This window comes from Artemia sp. Qi Xiang Cuo, chromosome 6, assembly GCF_049724085.1.
Source record: "Artemia sp. Qi Xiang Cuo chromosome 6, ASM4972408v1, whole genome shotgun sequence".
Classification (NCBI taxonomy): domain Eukaryota; kingdom Metazoa; phylum Arthropoda; class Branchiopoda; order Anostraca; family Artemiidae; genus Artemia; species Artemia sp. Qi Xiang Cuo.
The window spans coordinates 57757906-57784023 of NC_142799.1; the positions used below are offsets into that span (position 1 = coordinate 57757906).

Here is a 26118-nt window from a genome sequence, read left to right on the forward strand (position 1 = left end):
GGGGAGGTGATGAAAAATCTCAATTAATTGTACTTAAATCTTTGTTGAGCAGCGCTAAATTAACGCGTTCCTTTATTCCGTTGCAATTTGATTACATTGCGAATCCTTCCTGTTCGATTGATGATGCTCATTTGTCGCGTATCTTCTAACCGTAGATGTTGTCATGGATCATTTTCGTTTGCAATTTGTTTTGATGCTCGTTGTGGCATGGCATGTAACGCCAAATTTCTTTATTTGGTTTCTTGATTATTTTTATAATCAAGAAACCTTTGTTTTGTTTTTATCAAACGCCATATGTAGTCGAAATGATTTAAATGTGTATTGAGAAAAATAAGGGTTGCATTGAAGGGGGGAGCTGAGTGGGGGTCTATAATATTTGGGGTTGAATTGAATAGCACTGAGTTGAATCAAGGGACAAGTTGAATGGGTTTACTTGAACGGGGTCGACACCAAAAATGGGTTATAATCTGTTTAACAGTTCGTCATTACATCGTCATCATTTAAATTGTTTTTGATGTGTTTTCTCCAAATAAAACTTTTATTTGTTTTTACAGGAATGCCTTCTATGGACGCCAGTAGGAGGATAAAGTGGCCCTTACTACCCCTACTATTCTTTACTTTAAATCAAGGGGTGGCAAACAAGCAACTTTAATTGAATCCAGTAAGGGCAATTCCCTCAGGGGGACAAGAATACATTAAATAGTGTATATAATTAGGAAAAATAGACATATTGCATTTAATTCTGAATGAAAACAAAGCTCCTTGTAGCACTTGCCACCCACCTTCCGCCACCGGAGAACCGCCACCGGTGTCGTGTACAATGCCCCCTCTTGTTCTCCATCTTGGTGTGTCGGTAGGAATTTGGATGTAAGCTTTCTTTCCTGATGTAATCCCCCTTCCCCAAATCTTCTTCTAAAGATTTCTAAAGGTGGATCAAGAGATATAAAATTTAGGTATTAAAGATCAGTTTTTGAGAATAGAATTACACTCCTACACCTACAAAAAAATCCGCCGGCCCTCCTCCATAACGATTAATGCAAAATTATACAGCCATGGACGTTATTGTTTCAAGCATAAAACGAATAAACTTAGTGAAATGAAGCTAAAAATAAATGTACATTTTTACCGTTTGTCTTCTATGGACAACATGTCTTATTGCCTATCTCATTATTTTCCCTCGGTGGCTTTATAGCACCTTTTGGGTCAAAACTGTCGTTTTATGCCACAAAATGGCATAAAATACCAATCTACTATCGTGCAATCTGTTGTTGTTACTTAAACAGGTGAGAAGAACTTTCAGGTGATTTTCAAACTGGTGACTTTCTGGGAAGAAATATCCAAAACCTAGAGTAGAAAAAATCTGACTTAAACCGAAATTGCTGTAAGATTCATTGTTTTTCAAGATTAAGGCAATTGTTTTCAATATTTAGGCAATTTTCTAAGCCTTGATTCTTAGGCAATCAAAAAAAAAATTTCTAAGGCGCATTTAGGTGTATATACAATTTTATAAGCCTTGGAAGCTACAAGCGTGTAATAATTTGTGATTTTCGAAAAAGGGGAAAATACCCGCAAAACGTCAAGGAATCTTAATGTAAATTGCTCCATCATATTCAACAGATCAGAGAACGTTACTGTAGAGGTTACTGTAGAATAATTTGTTTGTTTTATTTTTCAGGGGTGATCGTATCGAACCAATGGTCCTAAAAGATCGGGAGAAGGATTAATTGAACGAAAATTAATAGTTCTAGAGCCCTTTTTAAGTCACCAAAAAGAATGGAGGGCAAGGAGCCCTTCTCCCACAGCTCTTTTTCCCCAAAGTCATCCGATAAAAGTTCAACATAGCCATTTTGTTCAATGTAATTGAAATGTCCAATTACTATGCCTCTGAAATAAAAGTTCAAAATAGGGATAAAATCCTTTTTAATAGACAAATATTTATAGAAAATTCACAAAAAATACCAGATATTTCGGTCACTGTATATGTGACCAAAATATCTGGTATTTTTTGTGAATTTTCTGTACACTGTCTATTAAAAAGGATTTTATCCCTATTTTGAACTTTTATTTTATCGTCATGGAAAGGTAGTGTGGTCTCGGAAATTATCTACTATGCCTCTGGGGATGACATGACCCCCAGCAGCCTTGAGGGAAAAGACAATAAGTTATGAAATTTGTCCATTATTTATATATATTAGTTTAAAAAAAAACTAAAAAAAAATAAGTTTTTCAAAGAAAAGTAAAGGCCATTCAAAATTAATAAAAGAATATACAAATACATGTTGAAACTCGAACTTAAAACGACCAGAAATTAATATTAAAGAATAAATGAAACCCAAAACTAACAAAAATTAAATAAACAATTATAGCAAAAACATACAACAAGTAATAATATAAATGAATAAATAGATCTTAAAGCGAGTATTGCTTAGATTAAATACGAAAATCAAGCTTAAAAAAAAGATTTTGCTATTGAAGTATAAATGAAACTTAAAACGAACAGAAATTAAATATTAAGTTAAGATAGAAATTAAATTAAAAGATTAGAAATCAAATTAAAATATTAGAAATTAAATTAAGTAGGTTTTAGACTTTTACAGTGAGAAAAGGAGGTGATACCCAAACTCTTGTTTGTAGTGATTTTTGTCCATTTTAAGCTTGATTTGCATATTCAATTTAAGTTTTAATCGTTTTAAGATTTATTTATTCATTTACATCAATATCTATTGTATGTTTGTTGACATTGATTGTTTATTTAATTTCTGTTCGTTTTAAGTTTCATTTATACTTCAATAGCAAAATATTTTTTCGTTTTAAGCTTGATTTCCATATTCAATCTAAGCATTACTCGGTTTAAAATCTATATATTCATTTACATTTTTACTTGTTGAATGCTATTTGATATGATTGTTTATTTAATTTCTGTTCGTTTTGGGTTTCATTTATTCTTTAATAGAAATTTCTGGTCTTTTTGAGTTTGAATTATAACAGGTATTTGTATCTGCTGTGCTTAAGTTTAAAATGGCCTTTACTTTTCATTGAAAAACTTATTTTTCGGGAAGTTTTTTAAATTAATTTTTGTTCGTTTTTTATTACAAAGAGTGTCAAGTTTAAAAAACTTCCTTATTTTAAAATCAATTAAAAAAAAAAATCAAATGTTCATCAAAGTATTTAAACTGGTATCAAAGTAACAATGTCAAAGTGAAAAAATGGGTTTGTGTCAACCTCGGAGTTTTTATTATCTGATGTTTGAACTATTTTTAACAAAATGGCTATCTCAAGATTTTTATCGGATGGGTTTGGGAAAAAAGGGTGCGGGTGGGGGGTTAAGTGCCCTTCAGTCTCTTTTCACTCTTTAAAAGGGAACTAGAATGTTCTATTTTCAATCGAACGAGCCCTCTCTGAAGTTTATACGAGCATCCCTTCTATAAGAACCATATATACCCCCAGAGTATAGCCTACAACGCCTGTCCCTGGGCCCTGGGGGGTTGTATCAACCCCGTAGTTTTAATATCTGATTTTTGAACTATTTTTAACAAAACGGTTACCTCAAATTTTTATCGGATGGGTTTATCCATCCGATAAACCCAAAGCCGTGGAGGACGGGATGGGCTAGTTGCCCTCCGATCTTTTTTTCACTCTGAGAAAACGAACTAGAACTTTTAATTTCCATTCAAATGAGCCCTCTCTGAAGTTTATACGAGCATCCGTTTCATAAGAACCATATACGGCCCCAGGACATAGCTTAGAACGCCTGCCCCCGGGCCCTGGGGGTTTGTGTCGACACTGGAGTTTTTGTTATCGGACCTTTGAACTATATTTAAAGAAAATGGCTATCTCAAAAGTTGTATCGTATGGGTTTGGGGAAAACGGGCTTGGCGGGGGCTAGGGGCCCTCCGATCTCTTTTGACTCTTAAAAATTGAACTAGAACTTTCAATTTTCATTCAAATCAGCCCTCTCTGAAGTTTATACGAGCATCCCTTCCAAAACAAACATATATGCCACCAGGGCATAACTTGCAGCGCCTGCCCCCGGGCCCTGGGTGGTTGTGTACACACCGATGTTTTTTTTTTTATCAGATCTTTGAACTATTTTTAACAAAATGGCTATCTTAAAATTTTTATCGGATACATTTGGGGGAAGAGGGGACGTGGGGGGGGATAGTTTCCCTCTGATCTCTTTTGACTCTTAAAAACTGAACTAGATCTTTCAATTTCCAATCAAATGAGCCCTCTCTGAAATTTTGTACGAGCATCCCTTCCACAACAGCTGTATATGCCCTCCAGGTATAACTTTTACAACATGTACCCCGGGCCCTGAAGGATTGTGTCGACTCCGGAGTTTTCGTTATATGATCTTTGAACCATTTTGAAAAAAATGGTTCTCTCTAAGTTATTATCGGATGTGCTTGTGGAACATAGGACGTGGAGAAGGGGGGGGGCTAGTTGCCCTCCGATCTCTTTTGACTCTTAAAAAGTGAACGAGAAATTTCAATTTCCAATCATATGAGTCATTTCCGAAGTTTATACGAGAATCCCTTCCATAAGAACTGTATATACCCCCAGAGTATTACTTATGACGCCTGCCTCTGGGCCCTGGGGAGTTGTGTCGACCCCGGAGTTTTCATTATATGATCTTTGAACTATTTTAAAAAAATGGCTATCTCAAAGTTCTTATCGCATGAGTTTGAGGAAAAAAGAGCATGGAGGGGGGGGGATGCTAGTTGCCCTTCGATCTATTTTGAATCTTTAAAAGTTAACTAGAACTTTCAATTTCCAATCAAATGAGCTTTCTCCGAAGTTTATACGAGCATAACTTCCATAAGAACCATATATGCCTCGTGAGAAATAATTACAACGCCTGCCCCGGGCCCTGGGGAGTTGTGTCGACACAGGAGTTTTTCTTATCTGACATTTGAACTATTTTTACCGAAATGGCCATACGTAAAGGAGTTTTTGCTATATGGTCTTAGAATTATTTTTAACAAAATGGCTACCTCAAATTTTTATCAGATATATTTGGGGGAAAAGGGCTGGGGAGGGGCTAGTCTAGACCCGTTCTATAAGAAGTGCCTCTGGGAAAAAAAATAAATGGAATGTGGGGGAGGCTACCTGCCCTCCGACTCTTAAGAAGTGAATTACAACTTTCAATTTCCAATCAAATGAGCCCTCTATGAAGTTTATACGAGCATCCCTTCCATAACAACCATATGCCCCCAGGGCATAACTTACAACTCCTATCCCCGGGCCCCGGAGGGCTGTGTCGACACCGGAGTTTTTGTTATCTGAACTTTGAACTATTTTTAACAAAATGTCTGTCTCAAAATTTCTATCTGATGCATTTAGCACGTGAAGGGGGGGGGGGGGTGCTAGTTGCCCTCCGATCTCTTTTGACTCCTAAAAGGTGAACAAGAACTTTCAATTTCCAATCAAATGAGCCATCTCCGAAGTTTGTACGAGCATCCCTTCCGTAAGAACTATATATGCCCCCAGAGTATTACTTATAGTGCCTGCCTCCGGGCCTTGGGCGGTTGCGTCAACACAGGAGCTTTTCTTATCTGATCTTTGAACTATTTTTAATGAGATAGCAATTTAAAAAATTTTATCGGATAGGCTTGTGAAAAAAAGAGTGTGTGCGTCGGGGACTAGTTGCCCTTGAATATCTTTTGACTCTTAAAAAGTGAACTAGAACTTTCAATTTCCAATCAAACGAACACTCCCTGAAGTTTATATGAGAGTCCCTTTCATAAGAACCATATACGCCCCAGGACAACACTTACATCGCCTACCCCCGGGCCCTGGGGGTTGTGTTGACACTGGAGTTTTTGTTATATAATTTTTGAACAATTTTCAAAAAAATGACTATCTCAAACTTTGTAGCGGATGGGTTTGGGGAAAAAAGGGTGTGGGGGGGCTAGTTGTCCTTAAATCTTTTGACTCTTAAAGAGTGAACTAGAACTTTCAATTTCCAATCAAGTGAGCCCTCTATGAAGTTTATACGAGCATCCCTTTCATAAGAACAATACATGCCTTTAGAGCATAACTTAGACTGCCTTCCCCCAGACCCTGGGGGGGGGGTGTATTGACACCGGAGTTTTTTTTTATCCGACCTTTGAACTATTTTTTAACAAAATGTCTATCTCAAAATTTGCATCAGATGGGTTTGGAAAAAAAGGCGTGGGGGGGCTTAGTTGTCCTCGTATCTCTTTTGATTATTAAAAAGTGAGCTCGAACTTTTAATTTCCAATCAAATGAGCCATCTCTGAATTTTAAATGACCATCCCTTTCATAAGAACCATATATGCCCCAGGACATAACTTACAACGCCTGCCCCCGGGCTCGGGGGGGGGGGTTGTGTCGACACCTGAGTCTTTGAACAATTTGACTTTTGAACAATTTTTTAACTTAATGGCTATCTCAAATTTGTATCGGATGCATTTGGGGAAAAAGGGGCGTGGGGGGAGGCTGGTTGCCCTCCAATCTCTTTTGACTCTCAAAACTGAACTAGAACTTTCAATTTCCAATCAAATGAGCCCTCTCTGAAGTTTTTATGAGCATCCGTTCCATAAGAACCATATATTCCCTCAGGGCATAACTTACAACGCCTGCCCCCGGGCCCTGGGGGGGCTGTGTCGACACCGGAGTTTTCGTTGTATGGTCTTTGAACTTTTTTTTAAAAAATGGCTATATCAAAGTTTTTATTGGATGGTTTTGACGAAAAAAGAGCGTGGAAGGGGGGGGGGCTAGGTGCCCTCCAATCTCTTTTGACTCTTAAAAAGTGAAATAGAACTTTCACTTTCCAATCAAATGAGCCCTCTTTTATACAAGCATTCCTTTCATAAGAACCATATATGCAACGAGGGTTTAGCTTATAACCCGTACACTGAAGTCTGTGGGGGAATTGTCCTGCTCAAAGGTATAATTTCAAGAACTTTCAACTACATTGAACAAAATAGCTATCTCAAAATTTTGATTGGAGGTGTCTGGGGAAATGGTGGGCGTGGAAGGGATGTTAGTTGCCTTCCAATCACTTTCGACTATTAAAAAGGGCACTAGCCGTTTAAATTTCGAATCGAATGAGCACTTTTTGAAGTTTCTACGACAACGCTTTCTATAAAAACCTTATATGCCCCCAGGGTATAACTTACAACCCTTGCCCTCCGGGCTGTGAGGGAGTTGTCATCCTCAAAGACCTAATTTCCAGAATTTTCAACTACGTTGAACAAAATGGCTATCTCAAAATTTTGATTGGATGTTTGGGGGTAAAGATGGGCGTGAGAGGGGGTTAGTTGCCCTCCAATCACTTTTGACCCTTAAAAAGGGCACTAGCCCCTTGAATTTCCAATCGAATGAGTCCTTTTTGAAGTTTCTACGGCAAAGCTTTCTATAAAATCCTTATATGCCTCTAGGGCATAACTTACAACCAGTGCCCTGAGGGCTGTGGGGGAATGTCCCCCTCAAAAGCATAGTTTCTATCTGGAAATCAACTACGTAGAACAAAATGGATATCTCAGAATTTTGATTGTATGTGTTTGGGGAAATGGTGGGCGTGGAAGGGGTGTTAGTTGCCTTCCAATCACTTTTGACCCTTAAATAGGGCGCTAGAACTCTCGATTTTCAATCGAATAAGCCTCCTTTGAATTTTATATGATGACCCCTTCCATATGAAGTGCCTCTGGGGAAAAATAATAATAATAATAATTATAAATAATAAAACATTGGAGCCGTATGGTCTTTACCTCTGATAATATTTTTTACTTGGATAAAAACACAAATTTTTCGATGAGGGGGGGGTCTATGAAGGAGGTATTTCCCACTGGTAGGGATATTTCTGCAGTGTGACTTTCGAAGGGAAATTCCATACGGGGGGATTGGCCAGGATTTCAATACGAAATCCTCTTTGTCTTACTTTCTCTTTGGCGACTCAGTTTTGAATATAGATTTGTTTATTATTTATTTATTTTATTCAATACAGAAGAAAGCCATAGGCTTGTCGCAATTTTCCCGAGAAATTTCGGGGAGAAATCTTCAGCAGGGTTGAATTGTCTGGTAAATGAATGTAGCTTAAGGAGAATTTTTCAGATACAATTGTCTGCAGGATATTTCCTCTGGGGAATTTTTAGCGAGGATGAAATTATCCGAAGAGAATTTAACGGGGAGGGGAAATTTTACTAGGAAAAAATTTCCATGCAAGATTTTATCATGGGGAGTCGGAATTTCTTATGAACGGGAATATGGGTTTCCGGCATTAGTTGAAAAATTACCTGACATTCAATATAAAATTTTGTGATAGATTCAATTTTTTTCAACTGAAAGTAAAGAGCAGTATTGAAACTTAAAATGAATGCAATTTTGGCGTTGTTTTCTGTAATTTATCACGTTTTGCACGGAGGGGAGGATTTCGAGCATGAATTGAAAAATGATCAGATATTAAATACGTAAGTAAAGTTCTATCTTTTTGATAGAAAGTCATATAAAGAGAATTTGTCTGGTGGCATTGGTCGCAGGAATTGTTTGAGTTTTTTTCTTAGCGAGAATGGAATTGTGACGGAGGGGATGGGTAGGTTGGGCTCTATATGGGAGGAACACTTTCCATGGAGAAATTACAACTACATCTCCGAGAAATAATTTGGGCACTCTCATGATGCTTCGCCCCACTTTTCCTCCTCTATGGCGGTAGGCATGTGAATCTAATTGTTTTTGCTGCGTAGAAAAAGATTATTGCAGAAAGAGGGATGCTATAACCTCTAGCACCAATTATTAAAGCTGTATACTAAAGTAATAAAGTTCTTTAGTTTTTTTTGGAAAATTTTCCAATTCTAATCAAACGTCCCTTTCTTTAAGAACTAGCTAAACATGTTAAGCTTTGGCACAGAGCTTTTGAGGAGGGGCCAATCCTCCTTATATAAATATAAATTTTTGTTCGTTTTATGGTTTAATGTTGCTCCTTTCTTTCAGTGGAAAAAAATGTGTTTTTTATTAGGTTTTGATAGTTTTTCATATAATGCTGTGAGGTCCAGCTAACCCTCCTGGGGATGGAAAATTCTCTGCCACCCCAAGAAAATTCCTCCATTGAAAATTCCTCTCAATTAAAATACCTCCCCCTACTCCTCCGAAAATTTTCCCCTTGAAAGTTTCTTCTCCGTTGAAATCTCCCATGACTGTTCAAAGCCAAGTTTTTGAATAAGATTTTTTGTTTTTTATTTTAATGGTTTTTCTAAAAACTTGTTTTAACAACTTGAAAAACTTGATTTTCTATTAATTTTAAAGTTAAGACTATTTTCATTTTTAAAAGAAGAATATCAAGAAAAAGGAGTTTCCATTCTCATCTAATTCAACTCTATATTTTAAATTACTTTCCCCCTCCTTGGGGGTATGTTAAATAAATAATCAACCCCACTTTTATTCGGCGAGCATGATTTTTGCTAATTGTTACTTGTTAGAACTTCTCTTAGAAAAGACAACTCCTCCTCTATATATTTGGTGAGCAGATACTACAAAGTACGGTCTGCTAAAGAAATGATCAACCCAACTTTTATTTAGCGAGCATGATTTTAGAAAAAAGACAAATATCAATTGTTGCTATTGGATTTTCTATAGATTTTAAAGTCCAGACTATTTTCATTTTTAAAAGAAGAATATCAAGAAAAGGAATTTGTCCATTCTCTTTTAATTCAACTGTATATTTTAAATTACCCCCCCCCCTCCTTGTTATCTTTTAAACAAATAATCGACCCCACTTTTATTCGGCGAGCATGATTTGAGAAAGAAAAAAGACAAATATCTATTATTGTTATTTGATTTTCTATAGATTTTAAAGTTTAGACTATTTTCATTTTTAAAAGAAGAATATCAAGAAAAGGAAGTTTTCCATTCTCTTCTAATTCAAATGTATATTTTAAATTACCCCCCCCCCTTGGGATCTATCAAATAAATAATCAACCCCACTTTTATTTAACGAGCATGATTTCAGAAAAAAAATATCAATTGTTGTTATTTGATTTTCTATAGATTTTAAAGTCCAGACTATTTTCATTTTTAAAAGAAGAATATCAAGAAAAGGAAGGTTTCCATTCTCTTCTAATTCAGCTACATTTTTTAAATTACCCCCCCCCCCTCGCGGTATGTTAAAGAAATAATCAACCCCACTTTTATTCAACGAGCATGAAATGAGAAAAAAAAAATATCAAATGTTTTCATTTGATTTTCTATAGATTTTAAAGTCCAGACTATTTTCATTTTTAAAAGAAGAATATCAAGAAAAGGAAGTTTTCCATTCTCTTCTAATTCAGCTTTATTTTTTAAATTACCCCCCCCCCCCTCGCGGTTTGTTAAAGAAATATTCAACCCCACTTTTATTCAATGAGCATGATTTGAGAAAAAAAAATATCAATTGTTGTTATTTGATTTTCTATAGATTTTAAAGTCCAGACTATTTTCATTTTTAAAAGAAGAATATCAAGAAAAGGAAGGTTTCCATTCTCTTCTAATTCAGCTGTATATTTTAAATTACCCCCCCCCCCCTCGCGGTATGTTAAAGAAATAATCAACCCCACTTTTATTCAACGAGCATGATTTCAGAAAAAAAATTATCAATTGTTTTCATTTGATTTTCTATAGATTTTAAAGTCCAGACTATTTTCATTTTTAAAAGAAGAATATCAAGAAAAGGAAGGTTTCCATTCTCTTCTAATTCAGCTTTATATTTTAAATTACCCCCCCCCCTCGCGGTATGTTAAAGAAATAGTCAACCCCACTTTTATTCAATGAGCATGATTTGAGAAAAAAAAATATCAATTGTTGTTATTTGATTTTCTATAGCTTTTAAAGTCCAGACTATTTTCATTTTTAAAAGAAGAATATCAAGAAAAGGAAGTTTTCCATTCTCTTCTAATTCAGCTGTATATTTTAAATTACCCCCCTCGCATGTTAAAGAAATAATCAACCCCACTTTTATTTGACGAGCATGATTTGAGAAAAAAAAAAGACAAATATCTATTGTTGTTAGTTGGTTTTCTATAGATTTTAAAGTCCAGACTATTTTCATTTTTGTAAATGAAGAACATAAAAAAGGGAGTTTCCCATTTTCTTCTAATCCAACTTTAAATTTTAAATCACCTCCACTCAAAAATTGAGGTATTCCAAAAAGCCTTTCAGTTCTTCCTCCCCATAATTCCATACTGAAATTATATCGTCCATATAACGTCCCCATATTTTATGTTTAAAAAAATGCCAGTCTAACGCTACTGTTTCTAGATTTTCAACAAAAATATTTCCTAATTATCGACTTAATTGAGCTCCCATAGGTAAGCCATTTATGTGTTCAAAAAACTCTTAACTGAATTGAAAAAAATAAGAGGTGTTATCCAAACTTACTAAATTCATTATTTGGTTGATTTTCAGATCTGTCCCACTAATTAAGTCCAAATTTCTTAATAGGTTTCTTTCAAAATGGATCTTCTATTACGACCAATTGTATGAAATACGCAGCAGTTGGAGGTCAAGTGTTAGGTTTCTGAACAATGGAATAAACTTCAGCTTAAACTGCCAAATCTTACGAGGCAACATTTATTTCCTGGTTGTTCTAAAAGCTTCGAATATAGATGAAGTCTCAACTTATAATCTATAAACAAGGTTTAGTTTGTTCTAGAATGAACCAATAGGTAAAGGTAGTTACCTATTCAGCATATCGCAACGATGTTAAAAAAAAAGCAGTGCTTACCAAAGAGCATGAATAAGTTGCAAGACTGGAAACTGGCTGTAATACCGACAAAAAAAAAATCACTAACCCTATCTAGCATTCTGCGTTTCTTGGCATTTTGCAGTGTTATAAATATGGCAAAATTAGGGTACTTGTATCATATAGCCCCTACCTAATATTCTTCTAATATGTTTCTCTGACGCTCAATCCTAATAAAATTATTTGAAAAAAAACTGCGCTTTCTAAAGAGTTAGAGAGGCTGAGTCACAAGTTCGAATCTTAAAACGTACAGGGATTAGGAGGTACAGTTGGGGGGCTGCCGCCCCCCCAACCACACGCTTTTGCAGCCTTTAAATAAAAAAAAACAAGTTTTTTAAAATGAAAGTAAGGAGTGAAATTAAAACTTAAACCGAACAGAAATTATTCTGCATATGAAAGGGGCTGTGCCCTACTCAACGCCTCGCTCTTTACGCTAAAGTTTGACTTTCTCACAACTCTTTTTTTTAAACATTAAAAACTTTAGCGTAAAGAGCGAGGCGTTGAGGAGGGCACAGCCCCTTACATATGCGGAATAATTTCTGTTCGTTTTAAAGTTTTAATGTCGCTCCTTACTTTCAGTTTAAAAAACCTGTTTTTTTTATTTAAAGGTTGCGAAAGTGGGGGGTTTGAGGGGCGGCAGCCCCCCAACTGTACCTCCTAATCCCTGTACGTTTTAAGGTTCGAACTTGTGACTCAGCCTCTTTAACTCTTTAGAAAACGTAGTTTTTTTCAAATAATTTCTGCACATGTTTGTACAGTTTATTACTTATTATTGCTTGACTAACTGTTAGCTGATCGTGTCAGGAGTTAAAGATGGGGGCTGCCGCCCCCCAAACCTCCCGCTCTTGAAGATTCTTGTGTTAAGGCTTTTAATTCCTGAATACTCAAATCAAATGCACAGTAAGATTTTCTTTTTTCAACTTGTCTTCGTGCATGCGGGTACACGGCATGTTATCAAAGCAGTGGAGACTTACCTGTAACCTGAAGGCCGACTGTGATATTCTTCTGGAGACGCCTGTTGAGCCGAAGGATTTAATAGATTGGATTTAAAAAAGAAACTGAGTTTGTTTTTGAAACTTTAAATTCAATATATAAAAAATTCCTCTGACGGGGAATCGAACCCGGGTCTTCCGCCTGACAGTCAGGAGTAGCGACCACTGTACCACAGAGACACTTGTTATATTATTTTAAGTCTCTGCAATCTATTTTTGACGCAAGCAAATACCCACAAAACTTGATATTTGGCTTTTGGAAAACACGGAAGGAGTGATCGGATTGAGCTGAAATTTCGAGGATAAGCTCCCAGGCCCCAGGAAAGCTTATGCTCTAAATTTCAGCCCGTTACAACTTTAAAGGGGGGCTGTGGTGGGAAAAATTAACATGGGCTCTTATAGGAAAACGAGGTTTTTCGTAAATGTAAATTCGGGGGAAAATTTTTTCGGTCTGAAAATATCAAAAGGCCCTAACAGGTCAAATTCCACCTCGAATGAGTCCTCATTCATCCGGATCCGTTGCCAACTGTGGCCTGTAGGCGTGGCTAATAAAAAAAAAGAGAAATGAACATTCAGTGGCTATATCTGGTTTTTTGAAAATAGGGAAGGAGTGATCAGATTGAGCTGAAATTTTGAGGATAAGCTCCCGAGCCCTAGGAAAGCTTAACCTCTAAATTTCAGCCCGATCGGAAAACGTTAAAGGGGAGCTGTGGTGGGAGGGTCGGAACTTCCGGCCCACTTTTACCCATGAAAATAAAGTCGGAGGGGGGTGAAATTTTGCACATTTCTTAGTTTGAGCTTGGGCTACAAAATGCGATCACTGCCGTCTCTCTGCGACCTCTAGGACTTGAAATCCCTAACACTGTGGTGGGTCGCCTCTTTAAAGAGACACAAGTGTGCCTCCTTGATATACCTAAGTATGATAAAAATATAATACTTTAGAAGCAAATTTGGGCAATATATATTCGCACATTCCGGGGGGTGGGGGTAAAGTATAGTGGGTCTGCTTGCCTAATGTGTTAGGCACAATTATTCTGCATGTTATGAAGTAAGAATGGGTTTCTAGCTTCACACTGTCCCAATTCTTTATTCCCCCCCCCCTAATGTGCAAATTTATAGTCAAGACTATACATTTTCCATCTATTCTGTCAGTTGTCTTTGTCTTGTCTCACGCTAAGCTGAAAGAAACTAACGAAAAAAAACGGTTCTATAATGGGTCAATTAATGAACAACTTGAGCGGTAGGGGCTATATCATACAAGTACCAATTAATATAGTAATAAGAGTCTGATCTAAATTTGCGAAAAAAAGGCACAATAACGAAGCTTGAAAAAAATAAAAAGGAACACCAAACGCTAGATAGGGTTAGTGATTTTTGTAGACACTTTCGCTAGTTTCCACTCTTGAAAGTTATATATGTTCTTTGGTGCTGACCTTTTTACATTTTTGCAAGTCAGAGAACATTAACATAGATGGTGGATTTGACGATAGACGAGGATTTGCGGTATTCAATTTTGTCTCTTTTGGCGTCGTGTGATTTCGACAATCGACATATCGACATTAATTAATTTTATACCAGATGTTTCCACAGTAGCGCTTACTTTAAGCAAACGTCATTAGCGTATAAAAAATGAGTTTTCCAAAACTGTTTAAATTCTAGTACGTTTTTGGGACTGAATAATTAAAAAAAGGAAAATCTGACTGAGAATATTTTATTTCAAGAAACAAAACTATATTTTCTTTTTAAAAAACTAGATATGGCCTAGACGCCTTATCTTTCGTTTCGTAAATAAGGAATATACTTCAGAGTCTGAAAACCCAAACGGCAAATTTAACTCATTTTTTGTCAGACTCATTCCTTAAGCTTACTTTAAGAAATAGTGTCAGAGAAAGAGGTGCAATGTTATTTCGGAAACATTTTATAATTTACTTGAACTGAGTATAGTAAATCCTTTCATATCAGAAAACACGAAATCGAATCATAGCAGCTGCTAATAAGAAAAGGCGGATATAAGTCATTCTGTAAATGTTACGTATCTAAGGTGTAGGGTAAGAGAAAATCAGAAAACCAAGTAATTTGAAAGAGCTTTAGAGAAGAAGAGACCCATCAATTGGTTTTGTCTTTAATATATCATCTTTTGATTTACTATGGTAAGCCTAAAAGACGTTTCTAAACTCTTTGTGTTTTTTTTTATCTTGAAATTTCAAGAACTCAATCAACCTTAATTGTGATTAGAAAAACGTGCCTCGGTTAGGCCTGACCTGAAATTACTGACAAAATATTACGTGATTTAAGGATTTTGACAATTTCGCCAAATATTCTCTTTAAAAACCCCCTATTCCTTTAAATACATTTAATTGATTAAGAAGAGCAGTCAACTTTAATCCTACACAAAACTTCATACCCCACTCAGGGCCGTGAAGAGTTAAGACTATGCCTGGAGGAACATTTCTTACTTGGCCTTCTCTACCTTTCTTTTGAGGATTAAGCTTCCACTGAAAATTTAAAAAAAATCTCATATTAGGTCCCTTTGAGAATGGGGCCCTGGGAATCCCTCGCGGACTCAACGGTCATCACCCTGTATAGAAAGTCAACATTTGATCTTCTAATTCTTTTAAAACTACCTTTCAATAGCAATAATAAAAAAAAATTAATCAAATTTTGAGACGAAGTGTAGCCAAGCAATGCTAAAACAGTCTTTTTTTATAGTGTATTCTATGGATGACGAAGACGCTTGGCGTATTGTGACGACATTAAGACAGCCTGATGTGGAAGTTGGAGAATGAAGAGTCGAATGAAATGAATTTTGATTCAAGGAGTTTGTGTGTACCTGTTGTATCATTCCTCTAGTCCTAGCTGCGTATTTATGAATTGGGCCTTTTAGAAACTAATATTGATTAACTAAATAAAACTTAAATAAACTGAACTACTGATTTTAAGTAAATGTTTGTTTTTACTTTTGAATGTGCCAAACTTGTGGTATGGAGGTAGCCAGATTGGCTTCTAAAAAAGTATTCAATGGCCAGAATGCATTTTATCGCTTTCTTTGGATCAACCATTATTTTTGGTGAATATCCTATGTGCAAACGAAGCTTATAACCAATAAGTTTTGCCGTAAAAATATTTAAAATAAAGAATGTAAAGTTAATCGACTCCGATATGAAGAAAGATGAGGCAGTAAAGCTTAAAGAAGAAGAATCGATTAGATTTCAGAAGGGCTTAATTATTGTGAAAAGTGTTTGCCATTATATACCTTTGTCCATTTGTTTCTTCTTATATAAATAAATTAGAACTATTCTTTTCTCGAATCATTACTGCTGGAGTTTTGGAATTTCTTGTGTTTTTACCCACAAAACTTTGTCAAAATTTTAGAAATTCTGAATTTTTACGAAAATAACTAGTTTTCATGGCTAAGAATTAAACAAAGAAATCAAATTTTTCAGCGTGTCATAATGGCATTACAGATTAATTCAAGAGTGGGCCTTTCAAGCATATCTAAATAGGAATATTTCCTTCGTATGTTTTCTCTTTATCTCAAAACAAGGCCGTATCCAGGGGTGTTTGGCGGTTTGAACCCCTCTCCCCCCCCCCCGAAATTTTTGTCCGAGTCGAAAAAACGTAACAAAAATGAATGTAAACAAATTTTTGATGCGTTTTTTAAGTTTTTCGACCCCCCCCCCACCCTCCTTGTAAAAAATCCTGGATACGTTCTCGTTTCAAAACAAAATAGCATCGTGGATGGTTCTCGTAGTAGTAAATTTGTTTGGCATTATTATTCCAAATTTCTCTCATTTCAAGGCATAAAAATACAACACGAATAAATTTTTATTTGTTAATCTAATTTACTTTTATTATTTAACTTTGGCCTTGAATTCTTCCGTTTCACACGTCCCATCGCAGAAGGGTCGATGACCAGTATGCTTGCAATTACAAAGCCAAACATCTTGTGTTTTTTCAATGGTAAAGAGAACTGGCTTGAGCTTGGCCTTGTACTGTGGATTCTTGTGGGAACCGTCGCAAAGAGGCTAAAAAATACAAATAATTATCATTTTTAGACTTCCAGAAATAGACTAAAAAAAAAGAAGACAAAAATTTACTTCAAAGCATAAGTATTTCAAAGTATAAGTGCTGAATTAGTAGCCTAGTTTAATAAAGAAAAAACATGTGAATAGAGAATTAAGCACTGGTCAAAAGAATAGGATAAACATTGTCATTTCTAAACAAAACAAAGTACGAATAAAAAATAAAAAACCAAAAATCCACCTAACTGAAGTAAAATCTTTAGAGAGGATAAAACGGTTTAACAATGAAGCCAATAATCAGCACGTTCGAAATAAAAGATGATATAAAACGATAACACCTATCCGTTCTCCGACAAATTATAGAAATAAAAGGGCCCTTTTAGCTTTCCCCAAGAAATTGCAGAAGAAGGCTACTGACAGGTGATAAGTAGAACTGGCAGCCCTAGAGATTTATCTCTAGTTATAGTAATGCTTTTCATTCAAATCATTTTTTCCGTCTAATTATAATTCATCTTTACCTATGTTTTTAGTGGTCTAGCTAGATTCTTCTAGTTTAAGCCCAAAGAACTATTTCTTGCAGTCTACCTACAGTGTTGGAGCTAGCCGTTGGTGCTGGTGTCTGTCCAACTTCTTTTTAAAAGAATCAACAGACTAGTTTTCCAAACAAGTAAACAAGCCCAAACAACTATTTCTTGCAGTCTACTTATGGTGGTTGTAGCTAGCCGTTGGTGCTTGTGTCTGTCCAACTTCTTTTTAAAAGAATCAACAGACTAGTTTTCCAAACAACTAAACAAGCCCAAACAACTAATTCTTGCAGTCTACTTATGGTGCTTGTAGCTAGCCGTTGATGCTGGTGTCTGTCCAACTTCTTTTTAAAAGAATCAACAGACTAGTTTTCAGAGATAATCAAACAGTTCGTGGTAACGAACTGGTAAGTAAGGAGTGACCCCGCTCAAAGGTAACCGAAACTCTAGAAAACGGGATTTTGATACCAATAGATAGTTCAAAAAATTAGATTTTAATGATGATTTCAAATAAATAAGTTTCATTAAGTTTAGTCCTGCCCATCAAAAGTTACGCGCCCGAGAAAATTTGGCTGATTTTCGAAAATAGGGAGAAACACCCCCTAAAAGTTATAGAAACTTAATGAAAATCACATCATCATATTCAGCGTATTAGAGAATCCTACTGTAGAGGTTTCAAGCTCCTATCTACAAAAATGTGGATTTTTGCATTTTTTTGCCAGAAGAAAGACCACGGATGCGTGTTTATTTTATTTTTTTGTTCCCAGGGGTGGTCGTATCGACCCAGTGGTCCTAGAATATCGTGCAAGGGCTCATTCGAACGGAAATTAAGAGGTTCTAGTGCCCTTTTTAAGTGACCAAAAAAATGGAGGGCAACTAGGCCACCTCCCACGCTCATTTTTTTCCCAAAGTCACCCGATCAAAATTTTGAGATAGCCATTTTGTTCAGCATAGTCAAAAATATGATAACTATGTCTTAGGATGACTTAATCCCCCGAAGTCCCCGGGGGGAGGGCTGAAAGTTATGAACTTTACCCAATGTTAACATATAGTATTGTTTATTGGTAAGTATACAGACGTTTTCAGGGGGAATTTTTATGGTAGTGGGGGGGGGGTCGGGGGTTATGTGGGAGGATCTTTCCATGAAGGAAGTTTTCATGGGGGAAGGGATATTGCTATGAAGGGGCACCGGATTTCCCAGCATCATTTAAAAATGAGATCAGAAATTAAATATTTTCAACTGAAAGTAAGGAGCAACATCGAAACTTAAAACGAACAGAAAATATTACGTATATTATTGGGTTCACCCCCTAGTCAATACCTCGCTCTTTAAGTCAAATATTTTTTAGTACTTTCATAAGAGCAATTTATTCTAATAAACGGCCTTTGTAATTAAGGGGTCATTTTTAAAGAATTGGAACAAACTTCGAACTTTAGCTTAAAGAGCAAGGTATTGACTAGGGGGCGGACCCCCTAATATACGTATTGAAAATACATGAATATAGAAGTTCGTTACGTAAATTAATTGGTAAGTTACGTATATTTATTACTAATAAAAACGTTCGTAAATAAAATTAAGCAAGTTTCGAGAAAGCCATTTAACCAAATAAAAGTAAAGTTAATATGCAAATTTTGTTTTAATTATTCATGTACGGTGAGCCATAATAAAAACCTGCATGAATTCAAAAACGTTCAAAAATTAAATTAAAAAACAAGTTTTTTTAACTGAAAGTAAGGAACGACGTTAAATCTTAAAACGAACAGAAATTATTCCGTATATGAAAGGGGCTGTCCCCTCCTCAACGCCTCGCTCTTTACGCTAAAGTTTGAATTCCTCACAACTCTATTTTTTTAAACAATAAAAACTTTAGCGTAAAGAGCGAGGCGTTGAGGATGGGACAGCCCCTTTCATATACGGAATAATTTCTTTCGAGAGACCATTCCAGAGGGATGTACAACGTTTTACAAAGCTGTTCTTCAAGTGTTCGGCGTGGTAGGTCCCCTCTTATAGAAAAGCCGACCACATCATATTTTTACCGGCTTCTTGTACAGGCTTAAAAAGCGGAAGTACAAGTATAGACAGCTCGTTGGAGGGAGGGTGGTGGTTGTGCTTGTAAAAAAAGCTACTGACGACAAATATGTAGAAATTATTTAGAACAGTATGCTTGAACAGTGTGCTGTGTTTTTTCAAAACATCGACGACAAATAAAAAACACATAACTATAATAATCAAGATGACTGAAATGGACCAACGAAAATAAACTGAATATATAATGATATTAATCCCAGGAAACTCAGCAGTTTAAGTTTCGTTTTTCACTTATTTTTTTTAAAAATTATAAATAAAAACATGTGTACAGTTAAATTTATTTTCAGTAAAGCGCAAATGATGCAACAGGCTTTACAACTTTAACGGTTAGAGTAGATGGAAGAGGGTAAAGAAAATGGCCATTATTTTCTGAAGAATAGACTTCAGAAAATAATGGTATAATAATAAACCATCTCAAAATGGAAAATAAATACGAAGCAAAGTAACCTAGGCTAGTATAGAGTTAGCTGTGTATTGTGTTGAAATATTGATTACATTAATTAAAAAAAATTATTTAACTTAGTAGATATTTGAAAAACAAATTATAATAATAATAATGTAAGTATTTATTTATTGGGAAACTAATAAATTTCTCAATGAGGAATTCTCCATGGTTTTCGTGAAGACCTTACCCATTTTCAGAGTTATCTTTTACATTGTATAAGGGCAAGTTGTAGTACCAACCCTTTTGCTGTAATAAATAAATACATTATTATTACAAAAATATAATAATAAGACGGTTTATATAAATAAGATGGTATTTATAATAATAAACCATCTTACCGTCCATTTTTCTTTTAATTTAGGTCTCAAGAAATAAAAAAAAGCGCTGACCCATTTTTTTTCAAGAACAAATCGATAAATTTTTTTTATAAATCTGGACTTGTTGCATAAGTAGTTTCAGCTAACCAATTTTCTATTTCTTTTAAATATGTTCCAGTGATACAAAAAAAAGTATTCTACTGTAATGAAAACACCTCGAAAAATACAAAAAAAAAACTGTTATAAACTAAGAAGCCTCAATTTCAAACACTACGCCACAGATTAAAAGAGATTTTTCTTGAAAAAAAATGTTGTAACTAAAAAACTTTTCATTGTTTTTACTGGATTACTACTTCTAAAACAAATCAAAAACAAATAATACATACAAATATGTAAAAAACGACAAATATCTAAAAAAAAAGGTAGAGGTACCCGGTTAGTGCTACAGCTCGCCCTTATCATAGGCAGCGCAATCGCGCTGCCTAAGTAAAACACAATGTTGGCACAATGCATTATTTTTTTTTTTTCTTTAGAACAGGGCACTTCGTATCGAAGGAGTTGTCGTAGAAACTTCGAAAAGGGCTCATTTGATTGGAATTTAGAGGGGCTAGTGCCCTTTTTAATATTAGAAAGTGATTGGAAGGCAACTGACACCCCCTCTACGCCGACCAATTTCCCCACACACATCCAATAAAAATTTTGAGCTAGCCATTTTGTTCACGTAGTTGAAAGTTCTGGAAACTAGGTCTTTGAGGATGGCACCCCCCCCCCCACCCCCACAGCCCTCGGGGCAAGGGTTTTAAGTTATGTCCTGGGGGCAAATAAGGTCTTTTTATAGAAAGCTGTCTCGTAGATTTCCAATCATTCGATTGGAAATTGAAATGGGTAGTGCTCTTTTGAATAGTCGAAAGTAATTGGAAGGCAACTAACACCCCTTCCGCGCCCATCCTTTCCCCAAACACATCCAGTCAGAATTTTGAGATAGCCATTTTTTTCAACGCAGTTGAAAGGTCGGGAAATTATATCTTTGAGCTGGACAGTCCCCCCACAATCTTCAGGGCAAGGGTTGTAATTTATGCCCTGGGGGCATATAAGGTTTTTATAGAAAGCGTTGTCGTAAAAACTTGAAAAATGGCTCATTCGGTTGGAAATGCAAAGGGCTAGTGCTTTTTTTTAATAGTTGAAAGTAATTGGAAGGCAACTAACCCCCTCTCACGCCCACCATTCCCCAAACATATTTGGGGGACTTCGTATCGAATTTTTTCTCCATACCAGGGCATTTCGTATCGAAGGAGTTGTTGTAGAAACTTTGAAAAGGGCTCATTCAATTGGAAATTGGAATGCCTAGTGCCCTTTTATAAAGTCGAAAGTGATCAGAAGGCAACTAACACCCCTTCCACGACCACCATTTCCCCAAACACGTCCAATCAAAATTTTGAGATAGCCATTTTGTTCAGCGTAGTTGATTTCCAAATATAAATCATATTTTTGAGGAGGACACTCCCCCTACAGCCCTCAGGGCAAGGGTAGTAAGTTATGGCCTGGGGGTATATAAGGTTTTTATAGAAAGCTTTGTTGCAGAAACTTCAAAAAGGGCTCATTCGATTGGAAATTCAAAGGGCTAGTGCCCTTTTTAATAATCGAAAGTGATTGGAGGGCAACTAACCCCCTTTCACGCCCACCTTTTCCCCAAACACATCCAATCAAAATTTTGAGATAGCCATTTTGTTCAACGTAGTCAAAAGTTCTTGAAATTAGGTGACAACCCTCCCGCAGCCCTCAGGGCACGGGTTATAAGTTATGCCCTGGGGGCATATAAGGTTTGTATGGAAAGCGTTGTCGTAGAGACTTCAAATAGGGCTCATTTAATAGGAAACAGAAATGGCTAGTGCCCTTCTTAATAGTCGAAAGTGGTTGGAAGGCAACTAACATCCTTCCATGCACACTATTTATCCAGACACATCCAACCCTTGCCTCAGGGCAAGGGTTGTAAGTTATGCCCTGGGAACATATAAGGTTTTTATAGAAAGCGTTGTCGTAGAAACTTCAAAAGAGCTCATTCGATTTGAAATGGAAAGGGCTAGTGCCTTTTTTAATAGTTGAAAGTGATTGGAGAGCAACTAACGCCCCTCTCACGCCCACCATTTCCCCAAACACGTCCAATCAAAATTTTGAGATAGCCATTTTGTTCAGCGTAGTTGATTTCCAAATATAAATCATATTTTTGAGGAAGACACTCCCCCTACAGCCCTCAGGGCAAGGGTAGTAAGTTATGCCCTGGGGGTATATAAGGTTTTTATAGAAAGCTTTGTCGTAGAAACTTCAAAGAGGGCTTATTCGATTGGAAATTCAAAGGGCTAGTGCCCTTTTTAATAATCGAAAGTGATTGGAGGGCAACTAACCCCCCTCTCACGCCCACCTTTTCCCCAAACACTTCCAATCAAAATATTGAGATAGCCATTTTGTTCAATGTAGTTGGAAGTTCCGGAACTTAGGTCTTTGAGGATGACAACCCCTCCACAGCGCTCAGGGCAAGGGTTGTAATTTATGCCCTGGGGGCATATAAGGGGGGCATATAAAGGCTCATTCAATTGAATATAGAAAGGGCTAGTGCCCTTTTTAATAGTTGAAAGTGATTGGAGAGCAGCTAATCCCCCTCACGCCCACCCTCCCATTTGCCGATTATGTTTAAAAACTAAATGTTGCCTTAAGATTAAATCAAAATGCACTGTATTAATGCTAATTCCCAATAAGGCACCTCAGCAGTATTCCCAGAACGACTAAGGGTATTATGTTCAAACTTTCGGGGCTACTTCTGCTCTTCAGATTTACGCAAATCAAAATAGCGTAAGTGTACCCAAGCTATCAAAGAAAGTAAACAGATTTTTTTTGCGAATTGTATCAAGTTTTCTATTTCAGATCAACTAGAGGAGGTATGAAACTAAATTAAACACTACTATTTGTGTCCAAAATTTTTAAAAGGATATATGTTGTTAAAAATTGCTGAAAATTTTTCTCCAGCATACAAACAGCAGGCCATACTATACAGTCTTAAAAAAACGAAAAGATTTAAACTATTATTTTCATTTTCCCTGAAAAGACTATGTCAATATAAAACGAACAGAAATTAATTAAAAAAACATTTTCAACAAAATAAGTTTTTCAAAGAAAAGTAAAGAACTCCATTAAACCAAAAATGAGCAAAAATAAAATCAAATAATTTACCAAGCACGAAACTACCACAAATCAGCATCGATAAATAAGTGAAACCCAAAAGGAACAGAAATTACAATAAATAACCAACTCAAAATCAAAACGAGCAGAAATTAACAAGAATAAGGCTTAAACCCCCTATGCTTTCCCAAAGCTAGAATATAATTTGCACTTTACTAAAAAAATTACAAATGAATGGGCATTGTCAGTTTAATATACATATACTGATATTTAGTAATCAAAACATTAATATTATTTAATTTATTAAACTTATAAAAGTAAAAACATTTATATTTTTTTCAGTAAAGTGCAAATTATGTTCTGGCCTTGGGAAGGCATAGGGGTTTTGAACCCTATTCATGTTAATTTCTGCTCGTTTTGAGTTTGACTCGGTTATTTATTGTAATTTCTGTTCGTTTTGGATTTCATTAATTTATCGATGCTGGTTTGTGGTAGTTTCACGCTTGGTAGATTATTTGATTTTAACGATAACAGAAAATGGGTAAGATTTTCAGAAAAACCATGGAGAGTTCCTCATTGGGAACATTTAAGCCCGCATTCTAAATTCACTTAAGTTCTCTGTATTATGGAATGATTTTTTTTTTCTCAATATTCCGCTTTTAGATAGAACAGCAAACAGAACAAGTAGAATTAATGCGAAAGTGGATTAGTATAAATGCGAAATTCAACATGTTACTCGTAACATCAAGCACCCTTGTCCTGTTTTCTCCAAGTAGAGATGATCGTCCTGAAGATTTAGAATCATTAATAAATTCCAATAGGCAAATAAATGTTTTGATTAATGTAATCAATATTTCAACACAATAGACAGCTAACTCTTTACTAGCCTAGTTTACTTTGCTTCGTATTTATTTTCCATTTTCAAGGCTAGCATTGAACCACTACAAGTAATGGCCTGCTGCAGTGGCATACCGACAGAAGCACAGTAGAGACAATATACAGTATCGACAAAGGCTATACTCTCTGTTAAAAAAAAAAAGTGAAACTCATATTAAAACCACACAAGATTCATACTCCGGCTTCGCGCACGCACGATTCCGATGTACACATCAGGATAAACCTATGAATGCCGAGTAGCAACAGCAACTGAACTAGGCTGTGACAACACGGCTCAGAGCCTTGTGACGCGGTATCAAATGTGTTTCATGTTTGGAAAAAGAAGACGCTACAGTTCTACAGTGAACAGAAGCGTGTGACCCAATAAAGCTAAAGGGGAACTGAAAAGTTATTTTGCACCCTAATGAAAATTCAGATCCCTTAAAACCTGACAAGAAACTATATCTTCTAAATTTCTCAAAAAATTTAACGCCCCCGAACTTTCCCTTATTTATTTGTCTCACGTTCTTACCGTTCATTTTTCTTTTAATTCAGACCTCAAGAAATGGTGGACCCACATCTTTAAAAATAAAGCGATATTTTTTTTTTTTTTTTTGAGAAATCTGAACTCGTTGCATAAGTAGTCTCAGCTGGAAAACTTTCTTTTAAATACCTCACAGTGATAAAAAAAATGATTCTACTATAATGGAAATACTATTTCAATCCTAATGTATGCAGATAACCACATGATTATTTTCTGCCTATTGTCATTTTTTTAAAATAAAAAAAGATGCTGAACAGGTTCAATTCACAATGTTGAATAGCGCGAGGTAACTCATCGGTGAACAATTAAAACAAAACCTGGGAGCCTATTTTTTTAAATCGTGAAGGCCTAAAAATGATTTTTATTAATTCGAAAAATGATTATGTGATTATTGTAACAAAATTGCAAGCTTAATAAAATCTTGATTGTAAAGAGTAGGCTACATTTTTGTTTCTTTATTAGCATTTAAAAGCATTGAAAAATATATGTCAGCTCTCTCGCAAAAAAATTTTTTATTCATTAAAAAACATGGTCCCTCACTTTTTTTTAGGTCTCAAATAAAAGGCAAAATAAGTAAAGTTTAAATAAACAAAAAGAATGTCTTTGGAAAACGGATTCTCCAAAGATATAACGAAAATTTCTTTTAAAACGTAAGCCCAAACACAGATTTGGAATTAATGTCAAAAGAGAAACTGTTTTCACTGTCTAGAAAAACAAAAGTTCAAAATAAAAAGGGTTTATTTTAGGAAACTCTTGAAAATTTAAACTGCTCCAGCCAAGCCATTCCCTTAATTTAGATATTCCAATTTTATTGCTTACATTGCAAATGATTTTTTTTTACAGTGAAGATGATAAAATTAATGTAAATTCTAGGCTTTAAATATTATTCTTGCTCGCTTTAACTTTTCACGTGAATCTATTGCAGCACCAAGCCGCTTGAGGCCAACGCAGCTGCGTAAACCTTTCTTCCTGCCCAATCTGTTCAAAATTCTACTCTTACTCCCTCTCACAAGATTCTGCGTTCCTTTAAATTCCTCTTATGACCTCTGACCCCACCCCGCTCATGGACATCCTGATGGCCCCGGATGGGTGGCTAAATAGCACAAATTTTGGCAACCTATCATCCATACCATGGGACATAGCCAACTTTTCTTTATTGGCCTAGAAAGTGAAATCAAACCAGACTTTTCATACAGCTTGGTGCTATATATATATGGTCACTTGGTCAGTCATATGTGTTACATATAGTTAGACTAATTTCTAATTCTTCGCCTTTTGTCTCTTACTTATATAGAATTCGTTAGTATTAAAAAAAAATTACAAGAAGTATTGAATCGAAAAATACGTTATTTAAAATGAGATTATTTTACAAAATACACGTTTATTTCTTTTTCTACT

General features: G+C 35.7%; 2 protein-coding genes across 2 annotated transcripts in view; one reads left to right on the top strand and one right to left on the bottom strand.

Moving 5' to 3' along the window:
- The window catches only part of LOC148951437 (uncharacterized), a 31879-nt gene extending 16335 nt beyond the window's left edge, over window positions 1-15544 (top strand). Inside the window, exon 4 of the mRNA XM_089090278.1 lies at window positions 15439-15544. Coding sequence (XP_088946404.1) covers window positions 15439-15515 — 77 coding nt within the window. The 3' untranslated portion in view covers window positions 15516-15544. The remainder of the gene's footprint in view (window positions 1-15438) is intronic.
- Window positions 15545-16536: 992 nt separating this feature from the next.
- LOC148951438 (uncharacterized) overlaps window positions 16537-26118 on the bottom strand; it is a 28255-nt gene continuing 18673 nt past the window's right edge. Inside the window, exon 3 of the mRNA XM_089091108.1 lies at window positions 16537-16754. Coding sequence (XP_088947234.1) covers window positions 16581-16754 — 174 coding nt within the window. The 3' untranslated portion in view covers window positions 16537-16580. The remainder of the gene's footprint in view (window positions 16755-26118) is intronic.